Source organism: Etheostoma spectabile, unplaced genomic scaffold (genome assembly GCF_008692095.1).
Source record: "Etheostoma spectabile isolate EspeVRDwgs_2016 unplaced genomic scaffold, UIUC_Espe_1.0 scaffold272, whole genome shotgun sequence".
In the NCBI taxonomy this organism is placed as follows: domain Eukaryota; kingdom Metazoa; phylum Chordata; class Actinopteri; order Perciformes; family Percidae; genus Etheostoma; species Etheostoma spectabile.
In genome coordinates this window covers 972664-991557 of record NW_022605576.1, presented here as the reverse complement: position 1 = coordinate 991557, position 18894 = coordinate 972664, and the positions used below count along the sequence as shown (strand labels likewise).

At 42.3% G+C, this 18894-nt stretch overlaps 1 protein-coding gene across 2 annotated transcripts in view; it reads right to left on the bottom strand.

Moving 5' to 3' along the window:
- Positions 1 to 18894, bottom strand: part of rsu1 (Ras suppressor protein 1) — a 36103-nt gene that overhangs the window by 4375 nt on the left and 12834 nt on the right. For both annotated transcript variants that reach the window (XM_032510811.1, XM_032510810.1), the window contains exons 4-8: positions 17994 to 18114; positions 13426 to 13544; positions 12898 to 12980; positions 12460 to 12574; positions 11361 to 11493 (exon numbers count right to left, since the gene is read on the bottom strand). In XM_032510811.1, coding sequence (XP_032366702.1) covers positions 11361 to 11493; positions 12460 to 12574; positions 12898 to 12980; positions 13426 to 13544; positions 17994 to 18114 — 571 coding nt within the window. The remainder of the gene's footprint in view (positions 1 to 11360; positions 11494 to 12459; positions 12575 to 12897; positions 12981 to 13425; positions 13545 to 17993; positions 18115 to 18894) is intronic.

Below are 18894 nucleotides of genomic sequence, written 5' to 3'. Positions count from 1 at the left end.
TATATATATATATATATATATATATATATATATATATATATAGCTCCAATTATCTCAGGAAAGAGGGACAATTGTTGAGCATTACACAAAAATCGTGTTTAATTTTTTTAGTTTCTAGGTTTTGTTTCATCTGTTTGCATGTGAATAAGAGGCAGCAGGAAACAGAGAGAGCAGAAGGGATCAGGGCGGACTGATTGTGTACGCTCCCTTTAAGAAATGCAGGATAATTCATTTAGTCGATAAGTGGCCAATGCTGTACACTTGGTGCTGTCATAACAAGCTAGTGTTAGCATAATTGCGGGTTCCAAGCATTGATGGATGAGTTGAGGAAAGAAGGATGTGGAGGGAAGAGGAGGAGGGCAATGATCAGTCAGCGTGTCATAAAGGAAACTATAAATCAATGTGAAGAGGAGAGAATAATGCAGCCTAATTGATGATGGAGTGTTCACTCAAAAGTCAATGTTTTTTTGAATCATTTCTTTTCACTAGTAGTTCACCAGTTTTATTTTCACCATGACCGTTTGTAAATGCTCTTTAATGTTTCATGTAAAGTATTTTGAGTTGGCTTGTTGCTGACAGGTGATGTAGAAATAAAGTTGACTTTCCTTACACCCTCAGCCTGTCAGTCCGTCCCCAGGGCACAGAAACCCCCGCTGTGCCTGCTTGTTTCAGAAGAAGTGTAACGTCAACAGCACCGAGACCGCTTCCGGCTCGCCGTTAATATCATATCACAGTGTCTGCGTGAAGTTTTGAAAAATTGTAACTTGAAGCCATTTTATTGGCATTTCCGTGACACACTGTGACTTCAACAAAACTGCAGAGTAGAGGGTGGGTGACACGGGAATCGATTGTTGCTCCCATTCCAAGCCCACCAAAATACTGCAGGCATGTCCCGATCGAGTGACTGGCCCTAAAAACCAATCCTGTCCAGTAAGATCCCAAGACAGGTTTTCGGGACTCCTGTGGCTCACGTGGTCACACAACCTTTACTGCAGAGCCGACGTAGTTCGCTCTCTGTCAATATGCAGAGAGGACAGATGTGCCTACGCGCTCTCAGGTAACGAAATTTAGTACCCTGAAAAATACAGAGTTACACCTCCCTATAAGACCAGCACGCCCAACGACGCGGGTGCTGGACAAGAAAAAACTTAAACTAGCGTTGGGCTTTGCGCTGCACCGGGTGCAAGATAGACATTTTATAGACCAAATTGTAGAAATACACCAACAATTGAATAATGGGGAAAATAATAGACCATGAAAATATTCTCCAGGTGCAGCCCTACTCCCTAGACAGAAGGCTATCACCTTTAATGATGTCAGTATAGTAACTCAACAGAACTAAAAGCAGTTCATTTAAGTCTAATTTCCTATAAGTTGTTTCTTTTATTTCATGTCACTGTGTATTGTGTGTTTCCTCTCTGAAGAGTATAATCCTGTAACACATGCTGTACGTGTAGTAGAGTTGGGCGGCATCCAAATGTTGACTCCATCAAACGTCCTCACTATTTTACCACAGTATACTGTATTACCGGGACTAATTAAAAATGATGACGTGAGGCTCAGACGGCGTCACCAAACTGTTGGCTTGTGCCTCCACGGTTCAGAAAGTGAAACCCAAACACTGATACTGAAACACCCCCCCCTTCTCATTAGGGCGGAACCCCAAATGCTCTTAAACTGCAGAAGTCCTGTTCATCTTCCAGACCAGGTCACTCGGTGCAAAGCCTTGCCATCCCACAGTCTGAGATCTGGAATAAGTAAAGGCTTCTTCTTACTGTCTCCTAAACTCACTGAAAATCTATGACACTGTAAAGACAAACAGGAGACATTTAGTCCCACTGGTTGGCTGCTCTCTTCTCTCTCTCTCTATGTGCTGAAGAGGCCAGAACCCAGGAGAACACACACACGCACGCACGCACGCACGCACGCACGCACGCACACACACACACACACACACACAACAGAAACAGTTCCATTACACTTTTATACAAGCAATACAGAGCACAGTTCTAGTTAAAGATCAACGTAAATATTTCCTATTTCTTTTGAGTGTATGTGTGTGTGTGCGTGCGTGCGTGTGTGTAGCTCTGTGATGAACTGTTAGGGCCAATTAAATGCAGGAGAGGCAAATAGATTCAGATTCCCGATGACATCTTTATGGAGCTCTGCTATTCCACAAGGCTTAATTAATCATGGCAAAGTTCTGTGTGTGTGTGTGTGTGTGTGTGTGTAAAAAGATTGAAAGTTGGTATTTTCTTTCCTTTATCTGGATGTGTATGTGTGTGTTACAAAAATGAACGTGTGAGAGCGTGTGTGATAAATGCGCAGGAAGGCCAAAGGCCATTGATCGGATGAGGGCCTTCCTCTCACAGCCACCTCAGCATCAGCAGAGCTGCAAAGCAATGTAGTTGCTTCCTTTCCAGCCAGAGAAACATTAGAAGGAAAGGAGAAGATGGAGGAAAGAAGGAGCTGTAAAGAGAAGGAAGGAAGGAAGAGCAGGGAGGGGAGGAAGAGGCAGAAGGAAGGCATGGGAAGAGAAGGAAGGAAGGAGTAGAAAATATCCTGATTACGATTTATGACAAACAACTAAGGCTTTTAGCCAATGGCTAAGATCTCTGCCCCCATCATGAGTTAGTTCCAATTCCTGCTGACTCACCCTCTCGGAGGGCTGTGTGCATGTATATACAGTACTGGAGCACTATTTCATCCATAGGTGAAATCAACAAAGATATTCTCTAACTTTATTAATGTTAATGTATATTTATAAATGCTGCAATAGACATGATTACAAACCTAAAAAAAATGCCATAACTTCACATCAGTGTCCACAGTGTGCATGCCATATTAACGATGCCACTTTGAGTGTTGGTGGGGGTTCTATGAGAGCATCCATTTTGCACTCAGAATTCAGACACTCCGGGAAAATGGCGGTCAGTAAGCACTGCACATTTATTTGCTGCATTTGACCCGCAGGCCGTTTCCTGGCCACATGCAGGAGAAGTCGACAGTGGTACGTTTAGATTGGTTTCAGCTAACCTGCCAATTAAATGTCCTCATTTACAACATTATAATAAGATCAGATGATCTGAAAACTAACCATACCAACTGCAGCTTCCTGTTTCAGGAGGATCCCAGACACAGAGCTAACCTAGAAGGCTTTATCCCTAACTGGACACTTGAGATATGTGTTATGTGTGTTATGTGTCAGTATGTATCAGGCCAATCACAACAGCTGGTCAGTCTGACGTCATGTTGCCTGAGCTCATTACTATTCAGGAGCTGGGTAAAGGATGCTGATAGCCAGGATCTCATTGGCTAGCTTTTAGCCAATTAGAGTCATTTTTGTAATTAATTTAATAAATGGTAGTTATAATTTTAGACGGTTCTCTATCTTTGAAACTGGTAAAGTGAGGACTTATGTAAAAATAGAAATGATGGGATGAACTTAAGAAAGAGTAGAAAGTGTGTACGTCTCTGTTGAGTTGCAAAAAGCTTTAACATCTAAAATAATTAAAGGTCATGAAGTAATTTGATTAAAATGTAAAATAACTAGGATTGTAGTCAAGTTTTTAGTTCCATTTAGTTTTGTCGGATTTCTGGGTGATTCTATGGGGATTATAGGATAGGCAAAAATAATTCAGCCTATTCCTTTTTTTTTGTTAGCTCCGCGTGCAAATTGTGGAAAATAATTGTTTCTTTCATGTGTGTTAACCAAAACAAAAAAATTCATCATGATCATCCTCATCATGCTGAACAAAGTACAGTCCATAGTGATAGTAGAGATGAGCTGGAGAGCTGCTCCAACACTTACTTTCCACAGTGATTTACACACAGCGGACATCATGCAGGGAGGTAGTTATGGATGTAATAATCAATCGACCACAGATCATTATTCGCTGATGTTTGAAATACGTCTTTGGCGATTGATTGTTACTTGTGCTTTTGTGCCACTTGACAGTGACTGATCACGCTCATTATTCTTTAACAGTGCATGGACGGTCCGCATTATAGTGGTCTATTAGGGGACTCATTTTGAGCATTCCAGTAAACCTTTCGAGATTACGCATGTAGACCTGTAGTACATTGACGACATGATGAACGGAGGCCCACAAATCAATGGCCAGATGTACTCAAAACAGACAGAGAGCATGCAAGCCGTCCGGTTTATACTACACACAGACCGTTCATACAGAAGATCACAATATCACACAGACACTCACGGATGCTAAAGTAGCGCTTGATAGCACCAGCTAAAGGGGATGTGGCGATTTGCCGCAAGGTTGTGAGACAGTGTCAAAGAAAATGCCCATTTGTGTGACGTCCTGTTGTGATCTTTAACCCCACCAATGTTGCACAAGACTACTTTATATTTTGCAGGTAATGTTTTCCCATAAAGATCTTGAGACTTCAAACTGCACTTAAAGTTTCAGTTCATGGAGAATGAGAGAAAGAAAAGAGACGGAGAAACTGAGGAAGCAGTCAGCTGTTCCACAAACTCCCGGGCAGTTCAGTGCTTGTTGTTTCAAAACTTTTTGGTGGCAGCAATAGAGGCAGTGGTGTTTCCTGTTTCCTGTACAGGACTCTTATACCATCTAAAAACACTCCACCGCAACAACACGGACTGAAACAAACATGCTCCCAGTGCCGTTTCACGGTTGACCCGGGAGGGTCAGCTGACAGGAAGGCCACATCAGGCTGCGTTAGCACCCAGTGAGGTGGGGGAGTCGGCCCCAGAGCCTCAGAATCAGTCAGTGGCAACCACAACTTTCCGCCACTGACTGAGACTTGAGTGAATTTCTTCTGAAAAATTGAATGTGTGCATTGGGCATCAATGGGACAAACGGTGTTGGGAGAGTCACTTGGAATCGATAATCAATTACCCTTTGATTAAGTAAAGAATTACTTCACTACACAAGTGCTTCATTAAAAGTAATGCGTTACATTTCTCGTTATAAATGTACCTTCATCACTCAGTCCAGGTCCATGCATTCATAAATCCTCCACGTCACATTTTATATTGAGTTATGGGTTATTACTAGGGTTGCATGCTATTGACAAAATGGCATATTGCGATATTGAGCATGAATATCATGATATGGATATTCATTTACATATTTTTAACCATGTATAAAAACACAAAATAAATACATCTAAATAGATTAATAGAATATCAAAACAATACGAAGGTTTATTTAAAGTGCAACGCATTCTCATTAACCGGTCCTTGTAATATTGTATGAAAAATGCAGTTCACACTCTCTGTCAATCTGCTTTATCCCTTATCTCCCTCTCCACTCATGCTGTTGAAGTGTGCACATGTGACAGGGCAACTAAAATATGAGGGCACATGCGCATCTCTCCACAAAATAAACGCAATATTGCGTACTTTGAGACATTTTCAATATTGATATTGCACAACGTGATATTGCGTGCAACCCTATTACTAGCACAACAGGAATAAAAACAGATATGTGGGGTAAAGAAATGTTCAGTGTCTTTCTGTGGAACAATCGGTAAATCCGGTTTTAATCAGTAAAATGAGTTCCAGAGCTGAGCGGAGCAGCCAGAGCAGACTGGTGGGGAGACAGAGGTTGCACTATCAGCCCTCCAACTGTAAGAACCGCTCACTGGAGTACCCTGGTGCCGCCTTCTCTGTTAGGCATTAATGCGTGAATATAATTAGACAGCAGAGAGAGAGGGAGGGACTGCACACTGCATCCAGCAGAACTAAGCAGGCTAGCTGAGCAGAAATGGCTAAAACATGACATGAAAAGACATAAAAAAAAGAGAGAAAACATATCTGCCTGTTGCCGTGAGGATGACGTAAACTGCAGAAAACTTTACAGGCATTTTACAAAGCCTGCCAGACGTTTCTAGAACGACGTCCGACCTCCTTGAAGGCCAGTGGTGTCAGTTCATTTCAGTACGCTGTGAAGATAGCTTTAAAACTCGAACATTGTTTATCCATATTTCCCACTGGCAGCAGGGAGAGTTGGAGCGAGTAACAAACGCTACAAAAAAAGCCTTCCTGCTACATTCCAAAAAAGTGCATCGTACAGTTCACAGCTGTATGTGATATAACTATCTCATTAGAATATCCATCACTAGACATGCTGCTGTAGCAAGCATCTTACTATCGCCAACATTGTTCTCATTCATGTTTGAGGTAACAAATAATATATCCATTCTGTACACACATTTCAAAAAAATATACTGACAGCTGCAGCAGAGGAAATTACATTACATCATTGGGCACAGAAACAGCCAATGATTAGACAATATTGGCCCTATTTTATCAGGAAAAACTATAATAATAATAATAATAATAATAATAATTGTAAGTTTAACCCTTGTGTTGTCCTCGAGTCAAATTTGACAAATTTTTTTTAGTTTTTTCATCACAAAAAATGGCTCTTTGAAATAAGATGAAGATGTCAACATTAGAAATATCAAATAACTTTGGAAAAAACATCCAAAAAAGGCACCCACAACATTGAAAAAGTGGCAAAAATGTCAGAAAAAGCGCTAACTTTTCTTCCTGGTTGACGGGAAGACAACACAAGGGTTAAACAACGACAACACTTTATCAGATCCTGACAGGCAACAACTTACAGGTAAAAATGGGGTCTTATTTTTAGCTATGATGAGAAATAAAAAAAATGCAGAATTTTCAGCAGTGTAAATATGAAAGTAGTTTATATTTTCATAAAATACTGTCTGGACCTGGGCTCAACTGAAAAAGCAAGCCTGTTTTACGGTGTCAATTCTGTTGTACCCCATAATAATTGGAATGGAACATTTTTCCATTGTTTTCTAGTGTATTTAATCTTATGAAAATGATAAGCATTGAGAATGAAAATCCTCTCCAAAGGGTTTAAGAGCAAGTTAAATTTTAATATATATAATACCTCCAGAGTCAGGCTGTATACTAGTTAATATTAATTAATATTATTTTTTTTAACCAGTTTTGTTAATTGGGGCTTCAGTTACTCAAGTATAATATCCAATTGTCAGAAATACCAGGAAAATGCTAAAAAAACAAACATTTTTTCACATGTAAATCTGTAAACTATGTTTATTTCAACCAAAACTGGAGTTGTGATGGTTGGAAAAGTGCTTAGACGGCCCAAAACGGCTTCTCAGAGTTTTATTTTGTTTCTGTTGACTTTGAAATTAGTGGATAAAATGACTGTTCATTTGTTTAAAAATAGGATCTTACTCTTTAACAAAAAGGTCGACCTCCTTAGAAATCCTTTCCATAATGTTGTCAGACACTAAGCATATTAATCTGAGCCTGTTAGTGGCCAAAGGAGCACGAGAACCAGGAATAAAACTGAACAGCTGACCCTGACCTCTAACCTGCCTCTGGAGGGAGCATGACAAAATACCATTCCTCTACCAAGGAAAATAGTAGAGCACAGTATTATTACTACCTTCACATTCAATATACAGTACATCCCACTAAATTAGACAGAAACTGGAGGTGCCGACAGGCAGGTGTGTGTGGGTGTGTGTGTGTGTTCACAGAGTTGGAAGGTGAAGGACATTTAGTCAGGTGTGAATGAAGCTCAAAGAAGATCTTTTTGGGAAATTGTTTAACACCTGCCGAACGACCGGCTGCTACTTGCCGTCAGTGTGTGTGTGTGAGTGTGTGTGTGTGTGTGTGTGTGTGTGTGTGTGTGTGTGTGTGTGTGTGTGTGTGTGTGTGTGTGTGTGTGTGTGTGTGTGTGTGTGTGTGTGTGTGTGCCTGCCTTCTCTTTCACTGTTGCACTTCTTCCCATGCACATGTATATCTTTCTCACTCTCACGTTCTCACAGTCAGTTCATACAGCGTCTCGCAGAGACTGAGGGGGTATCAGTGTGATGGCCATCAGGACAGGATGAACAAACTGAAAATAGCATGTCCAAGTCGAGGCAAAGAGTGCTTATCACGCAGGGAGAGGAAACCAATATAATTCATATTACGGACTAGGCTAGCCTTTAGTTGCTGCGTCTTCTTTTTGGTAGGAGCCCAGGTTAGCTAACCTCTGTAACAGCTGACTTTAATGTTGACAGTGACTGATCACAAAGATAGAGTGGCAGTCCATAATAGAGAGGAGCTAAGCTCTCCATCATCCAGCTTAAGACAGACAATCAATCAATCAATATATCAATCAATTTGTCACATGAAATTGGACAAGGTACAATTCCAGGAACATATCCAGAGTCGGCAGTAGACAGGAAAGTTGATTTCCAGATCTGTGCTGCCTTCCCCTCATGCATATCTCCCCCTCCTCACTTACACTGCCTTCACAAATACTAACATGCACTTAGAATAAGTAGGTGGCAGTCTCTATCCTCTCATGAATCTGTAGCTGTGGGTGTGTGTTTAGCCCGTTATTTACATACTCTACTACCAGGAGAAAGTTAGTTTTGTCTCTAAAACTGAATGGCTTTGTTTGGGTTGTTGTTTTTGAGCAGTATGCATTGTTCAAACTGTTTTAATGCAACAATGATATTTGACCTGGCAGGACAGATCAGCATTGTGATCTGCTAGTAAACCCCCCTCCGCAAATGGAGCAGAGTAGTAAAAAACTTGCTTTTTTTCTATGGGGATCACTAAAAGGAGCACAATTGGCATTTGTGAGGGCCTAGGGAGGTGTTCCAGGACTAGATGGAAAGATTATACATTGGGAGCTGCAGCCCCAGCAACCCCATTTGAACCCAATTATATGTTCATCAAAATCCCATTGATGCTCCCCACATAATAAAAATTATGTTGGGAACAGCATGCGCTTCACCAAAACGAAGAGTTCAAAAGCAATGACTGTATGTATGGTCAGCAAGCATCTGTAATGCTAGCATCTGTTTGAATGTAGGTGGGATACACACACAGGTTACTAATTGGCTGCGACATGGGAAACAGGCCAAGTCACATGTTCTATTGGCAACTGTGTGTCTGAATAACTCATGTTGATTTAACAGCACTGCATGGAAAGATGTACATACAGAAAGGAGACTCACTCTCACATATTGCTCATAGAAGTATGCAGACATAATATGGGAGGGAATATGGTCTTTTCTGTCTCACTCACACACAGTCACACACAATGCGGGGATCAGTTCCAGAGCCTGGCTCCGAGCAGCAGTTTGAAGCATTCACACAGAGGATTTGCAGCATCTCCTTCTGCCCGGAACAAAGAATTAATAGCAGCCTTCTGCTTCAAGGGTGCAACCTCCAACACTTTCTTCTGCTTACACATAGATTTCTGTGCTTGAGCATGGGGTTGAAAGCAGTCACCCTTACAAAAACTAGTTTTGCCTTCAACACACCTTGGAGACAATTGGTCGCTGGCGGAGAGCTTAAATTGTAAAGCAGCAACACAACGAGTTTTGTTAACGTTAACAAACACTTCTGTGCAGCTCGGAGTGGAGTGATGAGAAAACTGATGCTGCTACCAATAATCTTGCCTGGATGTTAAAAGAGATCAGCAGTTATTGGTCTGTGTTGTGGGTTAAAGGGGTGGTTCAGAATTTTAGACATAAGACCTTTTTTTTTACAGTGTGTTTTTTTTTATCAGGGGAGACAGTTTTCAACACAGTCCTTCCAGTTGCAGAGTTCGCTGGTGCTAGGCTAGCGTTAAGTCAACAGTATCTGCCAGCCTGCCATTAAAAAAAGTCTTACCCACTCCACAGTGCAGCAAAGGCAAATAAATTACAACGCCAGACTATTGATGTAAATGTCTGTTGAAAGAATGTTAGAAATCAAACTAACTGGCTATCGTGGAAATAAGGTCTTATGTCAAAAATTCTGAACCACCCATGTAACAACATTGGTTCATTCCAAGTTAAAGGGTTAAAACTTTATAAAAGAGCTGTGCGTCACATCAGGGAGGACAAGAAAGACTAAAGCTGCCATTTTACTGCGTCAATAGCCAAGAATCTGTTTTAGGTTTGATGCACATCAGAGAAAAGAACGTCCACACTTGGACGGTGCAGAGCGACAGTGGTCTCGTTAGCTGCCACACAGTGACAAATGATCCCTCTTAAATAGCACAGAGACATTCACACTGTATGCCTGGATGTGCAAGGACAGACACAGACAAAGGTTGGGCCATGTCTACTGCAATGGCACGACTTATCCAAACTGAAACTAAAATCCTGTGGGCACAGACCCACTATAGGAGCTATAACCACCACCTTTAAGGATAGAAGGATGTCATCTTATCTGGGCAATATATTAGTTTGATATTGTGATATGAGACTACATATTGGGTTAGACTTTGGATATTGAAATATGGCTAAATTGTAGTATTTTCCTGATTTAAAGGCTGTATTACAGATGTCATTTTCTGAACTTAGGCTGCTGTAGTGGTTTGATTATTTGCCTTTAACCACTTAGTCATTTTATCCAAACTATTTATCTCAAGTCTCAACCTTAACAAGCAGTCTTACCAAGACTGAACACAAACGCTGACATAATGAGAAAAGTCTTCATCTGACTCCCTGCTATTTGGACATAACGTTCATTACATGAACCACTGAAATGTACACTACAAAGGAAATTCCAGAGTGTTCTACTATTTATTAAAGTGGCATCTGCGGGTCTGTACTGCTGCTGTTTAATAGAGGAGTGTAAATTTCAAACACAAAGACCCTCTAACATGATATATATCAGTAAGACTACGTTTCTACCTCTCTGGGTTCAAATATAGCATTGTGCACAGCTGTCAGTTTTTTTAGAAAAGTCTTCATTTACACGTGTACCTGTGTCTGTCGTCAAGCTGAAGCCCACGTTAGCCAATCAGAATCACTTCCTCTCTCATCTCTCCTCTCTTCCTCACTTCCTCGGCTGCCTAAACCTCCGTTTGTCTCAGTTCATTACATGCAAACAAAGATTTCCAAAATCTCCACTCTGGTTGGAGTTTTTAGAAAGACTCGTTTTCAGAGGCGAATTCTCCGTTCGCCTGTAAACGAAGGGCACAAGCGTTTTTTTTTCAAAATAACCATGTCTTTTAAACGGGGTCTAAAGCAACAAAACTAAATGAGAGATTAGGATATTGACATTTGGGAACTGCGTTTATCGTCTGCTTATTTAAATTGTAGGAAAATACACTGTGAAATTTTCTGTTTAATAATCAAGGTAGTCAGCATGAGCTGAAACACGTCCATCTAATTTGCTGCTGTGCATTATGAAAAAGTTGACAAGCTGAAATGGGTGTGCTCATGACATCATCTGCAAGTTGTATGATTTTATGAGTCGGCACCTTAAGATTCCAAAGACTATCGAGTTGAAGCCGCCCCTTTGTTTGCTTGAAAATTTCATGTGCATAACTGAAGAGAAGCTGCCAGTGTGCATGTGTGTGAGCGATAATACTTACTACTTGTAAGTCTCGGAGCGCACATATTCAAACACATGGGAGACGCCCAGCTGGAACTGGTCTGCGATGGGAGTGACCCAGGGATTATTCTCTGCTTTAAACACCTGCTTAGGACCAGTCAGATCCAGATTACCTGCAGACATATAGACACACACACAAGCACATTTAATAGAGCTGATTACACTCATCAGGCTGGGTTCAGACAGGGAAACAGCAATCTGCCGAATTTCCGCAGGGTTGTGCAACGGGGGGAGTGTTGGCCCATGTTTGTGACGTCTTGTTGTGTTAACTGCCTAATGTAGCACAAGACGTCTTTATATTTCAATCCTACTGTCTTCCGTCAGATGGTTTATAGATTTCAACGTTTTCGACCGCACTTGACGGCAGCTTCACGGAGAAAAAGAGAAGGAATACAGACAAGCGAAGAAAAAAAAAAACGTTAACCATTCCCCTTTTACACAAACTCCCGCGCAGTTCAGTGCTTGTTGTTTTAAAACCTTCCTGTGGCAGTGATTTTTCCCGTTTTCTGCACGGAACTCTCACACTGCACCAAAACAAACCGACAAGTCTGATCTCCGGTTACATTGATGACATTGCTGGTCACTGCAGCGTCACTTGCATGTGCCACCTGCGGCAAACCACCCCCCTGACGCAGCCTAAATAACTACCCTCATTTACCCCTGTGTTTTTGCTGCACCGCATGATGGTCGACGCAGGCTGTGTGAACACCCACTAATACTGTGCAGTTCACATTCACACAGGAGTAAAGAGCTGTCAGTGTCGGGTACAGGGAAGTAGATTTAGAATTGACACGTTCTCTGGAGGAGTTCTCCTCCGCATGTTGAAAATATGACAAATAGATCTTTGAGCCTTTGAAATTTGAACCTATGCAGTTCATCATTTTAACCAGCACAGACAGTAGCCACTGGTTCGCAGATCCTAAAACACCCCTACTGTAAAACCAACAGCAACAATCCTCTGTCCAAAAGAGATATTAGGCAGGTGCTGTGGATTTTGACTATAGTCCTGTGTGTGTGTGTGTCTGTGTGTGTGTGTGTGTGCGTGTGCGTGTCCGTGTGCGTGCGTGCATGGTCAGTACCGAGTTCTGGGGGCAGGACGGTCAGTCGGTTGCCCTGGATGTGAAGCTCCTTGAGTTGAGCCAACTCCCCGATCTCCTTGGGCAACGAGATCAGATCGTTATCTCTGAGACTCAACTGGAAAGGAGGAAAACCAGAAGAAGAGCAGGAGAGGACACACTTGTTTAACACACAATGTCTGACACTTACACAGGAAACAAGAGCATTGTTAATTAGTTTTAAGCACAATGCTGGACTAACATATTCCTGAATGTTCCTAAAACACTTTACTACAGGGACTAAATGATTTGTTTTTTCTTTTAGAAAGGCGAGCGCCGTGTCTGGTTTTTAGAGCTGAAAATTATCCATTTCAGACTCTGAATCACAAGATGTCTTTCACTCCTGGTTAGAGAATTTTAAACTGACGTGACATTGTGTCACTTGCATTGACACTAACTTACTATTTGCAGCTTGGTCAGCTTCCCAATGTCGGCAGGCAGGGCCTCGAAGTCATTGTCACTCAGATAGAGAGCGCGAAGTGTGGCTGCAAAACAAGCATCTCTGTTAGTCTGTGTGTGTGTGTGTGTGTGTGTGCGTGTGAGTGTTTATGGGAACGTCCTAAGCAGAGAGAAATTTGATCAATAGCTGCAGTCGAGCCTGATTAATAATACTGCCTCACAAACTGGACAGAATCAATCCCCACAGACCTTCTGCTGGTCTGCCACAACAGCAGACAGCTTTGTCAACGTGCAATGAGCAAAAGGGTCAACCCTGTATGTGCGTGCGTGTGTGCGTGCGTAGATGGGTGGGGTGGGGTATACCGTATTACCACCCATCCCTAGCGTGGACTAGAAATAGTAACCAAAACATTGTAGTTGGGATACAAGCTAAAACAGTGGAGCAGAACAGCTGTCCATCACTGTCAGCATGTGGAGAGCCAGGACTCTGGGTATGTGTATATGTGTGTGTGTGTGTGTGTGTACACTCACTGAGGTAGAAGAAGTTTCCAGGCAGCGAGTTCTGGTCCAGGTTGTTGTAGGTCAAGTCCAACACTTCCAGAGATGGCAATGAACCAAATCCTCTGGGCAATCCGCTCAGACGGTTCATTCTACAAACACACACACACACACACACACACACACACACACACACACACACACACACACACACACACACACACACACACACACACACACACACACACACACACACACACACACACACACACACACACACACACACACACACACACACACACACACGGGGGGGGGGTTAGAAGTCTGTCTTTTTCGACACACACCTATTTCTGTAAGTGTTCATAACACTGTTTTACTGTGTTACCTTTGGTGTGAACAACCATGTGCAGTGCCATGGATGTCTTCGAGGAGAGACAGAGTGAGCAGCCCTGTCCTCGTTAGCTTACTTCATTACATCTCAGCTTTTCACTCTGTCTTTGATTATGGACATCCAGAACAGAACACTTTTGCAACACTCTGTACAAACTAGCTCAAACCCATTTTTGGAATTTTCATTTAATCTATTGTCAATTTAAAAAATCATAGGGCTGGGCGATTCATTGAAAAAACGGTTAATTTCATACTTTTTGGGGGGAAATTCACTTTTTACAACTATCTTTTTTAAAGACATTTTAATTTTATGCAATGTGTGCTTTGTTTTCCATTGTTCGAAATATTCAATAAATAACCACAAATATTTCTTGTTCTGTGTGTTTCCTTCAATCATTTTAAAATCAAAAAGAGAAGATATGCACTTGGACCAAAATATCTCACCACCAAAAGTTAAGTATATTTACAGTACAAACATTGTCAATGAACTATGAGGGCAAAAAAGTATTAGTATTAGTAACAGTAGTTTGCTGCCTGTATCAGATAGATAAAAAAATAAATACTAATGCTAAAGAGTGTTATTTTAACATTTAAATATGACATAAAAAAGGAGTCTGAAAGCAGCATTAATATTATTATTGCGCATCTTGAATGGCAGCATAATACACAACATGTTATTGCAAGTTTAGGAAAAATAGATACTGTTATTGCATGCTAACAAATAAATACTGGTCCACAAGGCCCACTGCAGGGGGTTATTAAGGGGGGTATTTTGAGTTCAGGAGTCTGATGGCTTATGGGAAGAAGCTGTTGCAGGATCTGGCCGTTCTGCACCAGATGTTGCCAAATCTCTTGCCAGAGGGCGGCAGAGAAGACAGTCCATGACAGGGATAGGGAGGTCCGTTGTGATGTTTTTGGCCCAGGCCAGACAGCGTTTGTGTGCGAGGTCCTGGGTGGAAGGCAGTGACGACCTTATGATCTTTTCCGCTGCCCTTTCCACTCTCCATACAGTCTTCCAGTTTGAGGTTTTGCAGTCCCCAAACGAGACAGAGATGCAGCTGGTCAGTACTCTCTATAGTGCCTCTGTAGAAAGTGTTGAGGACAGGAGGGGAAGGTGTGCTCTTCTCATAGGGCAGAGGAAATGAAGACGCTGCTGCTGTGCTGTCTTCACAAAAGAGGCGGTGTGGAGGGACCATGACAGACTGTCTGTGATCTGCACCCCTAGGAACTTAGTGCACCGTGGTGGTGTAGATGAGGAGTGGTGTGTGACTGTGCCTACATTAGCTTTAAGATCTTGGAGACATAGTCCCTTGGTAGCCAAAGGGTTACAGCGCGTGCCACATTACTACAACACCCCGGGTTCAAGTCCTGCTTCCAGAACTGTGTCATACCCATCCTTCTCCCCCGTTTCCAATCTGCCTAAACGACAAATGGTTAAACGCTGCTTTGTTCACCAAAGACACCTCAACATGTAGACAGGAGGAGCCAGGGACCAAACCGCCAAACCCTGTGTTTGCTGGATGACCGGCTCTACCCCAAGTAGTTTCTCAACAGCACAGCACTATTTCTCCACAGCACTAGCTAGGAAACGGGGGGAAAAAAAACGCTTTAGCTGTTTTGTATATATTTTTTTTAACAGGGGGAGGGGTGGGGGAGATCTTCCGTGTCTGTCAGGCTTTATCCCAGCAATGTACATCCATTGAGCCAGACTAACCCCTGAGCCACAGCAGAAAGTAATGTGATGGTTTAACAACTAATATCTCTAAGATTACTGTGCATTGCTGTGCTAAAGTGGCATTTAACTGACCAGTATTCATTTGTTCTTCTATAATCAATTACAGAAACCATGTAAAACGTGGGACCATATTACTAAATCGTCTAATAGTCCCCAGTGGTCCGGGTTTGTGCAATTGGTTTGTTGCTTGTCCTTGTGGACTAACAATCACCCACATATGTGACAAAATCAGTAGGAAGCAGCTCAAAGACCTGGACAGACAGATTAGCAGACAGGGAGGATTTGATGATGTCAGAGACACCAGCTGAGTTTCTGCACATATATGGCTATGTGTTTGTGTGTGCATGCAACTGACAGGTCACAAGGATGACTCTTCTATTTCAATTCTATTATGTGTGTTTGACAAATGAGATTAAGCACTCACATGACACACACACAGACACACACACACGAAAAACAAACAGACGATGAAAAGTGAATGCACAGCCTGAATATCAGTGGGAGGCTTACACTATCCAGATGATGTTTGTCTATGGATCAATACACACCAAGGCTCCGCTCCTAATCCTCCTGTCACTGACACCCTGCCTGTGGAAGCCTGCACTCACATCAACACGCACATAAAGCCAAGGGGGTTTATGTGCGCCCTTGGCATCCGGAAAGCGTACCTCCAACCTATGGGGAGATTGTAGGCTAACAAGCCATCACCTTCTGTTAGCAATCCATTGACTCCCATTCATTTTGGTGCCACTATGACAGCAAATTACGTTACATCTGAAGTGTTTAAAGACTTTATTTTTCCATTGTTCATCACTAAACAAACATGACAATGTATAAAAGGCTCCGTTACCTTGTAGCTCACGTAATGGCTCCGTAGCAGACGTATTTATAAAAATAGGCTTACTATTATGTCATAACCACGCAACTTGTCAGTATTCGCACAGTGCAGTGATTTGCTCAGCCCCATCTTTCTCTCTCATAAAAAAGGAACGGACCAATCTATGAACATCTACAGGAGAGTCTTTCACATGTTCACCTGGAACTCTCAAACAGCAAGTAAGTCTGTGTCTCTCTGCAGTTGTTTTTCACAAACGTTACTTACGATAGCTGAAGTTGGCGCTTGTTGCAGCAAACCTCTGCCAGACCAGCACAATGTCAGTTAACTTCGACCTGCCCGGTTCTATGTGAAAAAACAGCTGCACAGAGGAACAGACTTGTTGGATTGGAGACTTGCTGTTTTTGAGTTCCAGAAACAACTCATGGCTACGTATGCTAGCTGTGTGCAGATGCCATGCTTCGCAGCAGCAGACTGTGGGTCCAGTAGACTGACGTTCTCTTCGGAATCACGCTCTCCTTCCCCCCTTTCGGACCCCTCCCCTCCATGCCAAAACAGCGACTGTGGATTTCCACCAACTGCAGAATAGCTGTGGATTGGCTCCGCTGCGTGTCATCTCCACTGACGGCTGAAGTCACCAGAACCCACAAGATCTCGCGAATTCACATATGATCGCATGATATAACATGATGTAGTTTCTATAAACAGAACCACAAAACCTCTGACCTGTTGCTATTATGATATTTTCAAGGTGTAGTGCAGGGAAATATGGAAAAAAAAGAGTCCTTTTATTGCTGTTGTGTGGCTGTGATGGGAGCTTTGCTTTCGGAAAAATACATATTTGACCGACCCACAATGCTGCACTAAAGTATGACTATCAAATGGCTGAAGATAAATATCAATTTTACAAATACTGGAACAACAGATTTGACACATTACAAATGTGGTGCAAAGTGAATGACTTATGCAACTGAACTGGTTGAGATGTATATGTAGAGCATGTTGTTTTGCTATGGCTCTTAAAATGAATGTGAAACCTACCTAGACAGGTGGAGTCAACTTCCATGTTTTGGTACGGTGGTTTTCTACACCTGATGCTAACCGTATGGTAGAACACATGAACTGTAAAGACCACCTTTTCAAGTGGACTTGGGCATGAATGTGTTCAAAATTCACATCATCTAACGAGCAGGACTTTGGGGTCGACTTTAGGATTGGAATCCAGGTCCCCGATGTAATAGCCCCATTGAATATTCCATTTTATTTTTATATTTCATATTGTCCCTTGTAAGTTTCTTCACATAAACAAAAGTATTGCCAACATAAATAGGTGAATGAGAAATCATCAAAATGTAGAAAAAGTGTTTGACGCTGAAGATATCCTACCCCCCACTTTCATGTGTTCCCCCACAAAGGTGCATTCTGAGCCAGGAAAAATATACTGTATATATTAGACTACTCTCCTGGGTGGAGCTCTCAACCCCCCCCCCACCCAATGGTAAACCCACAATGTGTGTGTTTATGAAGAAAACAGGAGAATAATCAGACAGCAGACAAGCCTGGCCTCAGGGCAGCAGTAAATAAACAGTGTGTGTGTGTGTGTTTGTGTGTGTGTGTTAACCAATTTAGAATGGGACATACCCAAGGTTGAGGTGTTTCAGCTTCTGAAGACTGCTGATCTGAGTGGGCAGGTCTTCTATCTGGTTGTTGAACATGTTCAGAACCTCCAGGTTCTTCAGCTCGGAGATGTTAGCAGGCACCGCTGGGAGACACAGAGGAGATATATAAATCTCACACTCACACACACCTCTTCAAGACAGAAGTGTGGTTAGCACTCATCAACAGCCCCTATTCCTGACAGTCAGCGTGTCGTCATTAGCTGCGGGGCTCTAACAAACCTGCTGTAATTAATGAGTCGATTAGCGTCTGCATGTTGACGTTCCAACAGTACACATATTGCGTATTGTCTCTCTTCACTTCCTTCTGCAGTTTTATTGCCCCGTGGTCTGCGGCCACAGATCAATGGGCTGATAACAAAGAGCACGAAGTTTATCGGATTATCACACTGATCAATGGAATGAGAGAGGGGGAAGCAGTGGAAGACAGACGGCCAGGCCCTGACCTGAATGCTGCCAGGAGAATGAGTGTCGGAGAGGTGAGGTCCGGGCATACTGATACTATATCAGTTGTCACCTGTGTGTGTGTGTGTGTGTGTGTGTGTGTGTGTGTGTGTAGATCACACCAGATCGTTTAACCTGCTTGGTAAATTGTTTAATACTGCTACCAATATCAATACCGTGACTTCGATACCTGTTCCTGAACGATACTTTTTTACTTGAGTTTCCTGCGTGTCTCCATGACATGTAACGTTAGACAGCCAATCACAGGTCTTCGTAGAAGCTTACTGAATGCAGATGAAATTTACTCACTAGGTATTGAAATTAGGTATTAAATCACAAAGCATTTTTCTAATATTGACACTTTAGAGGCAATTCGGTTGGTGCCTTAAACGTAGGGCTGCACAATTAATCGAATTTTAATC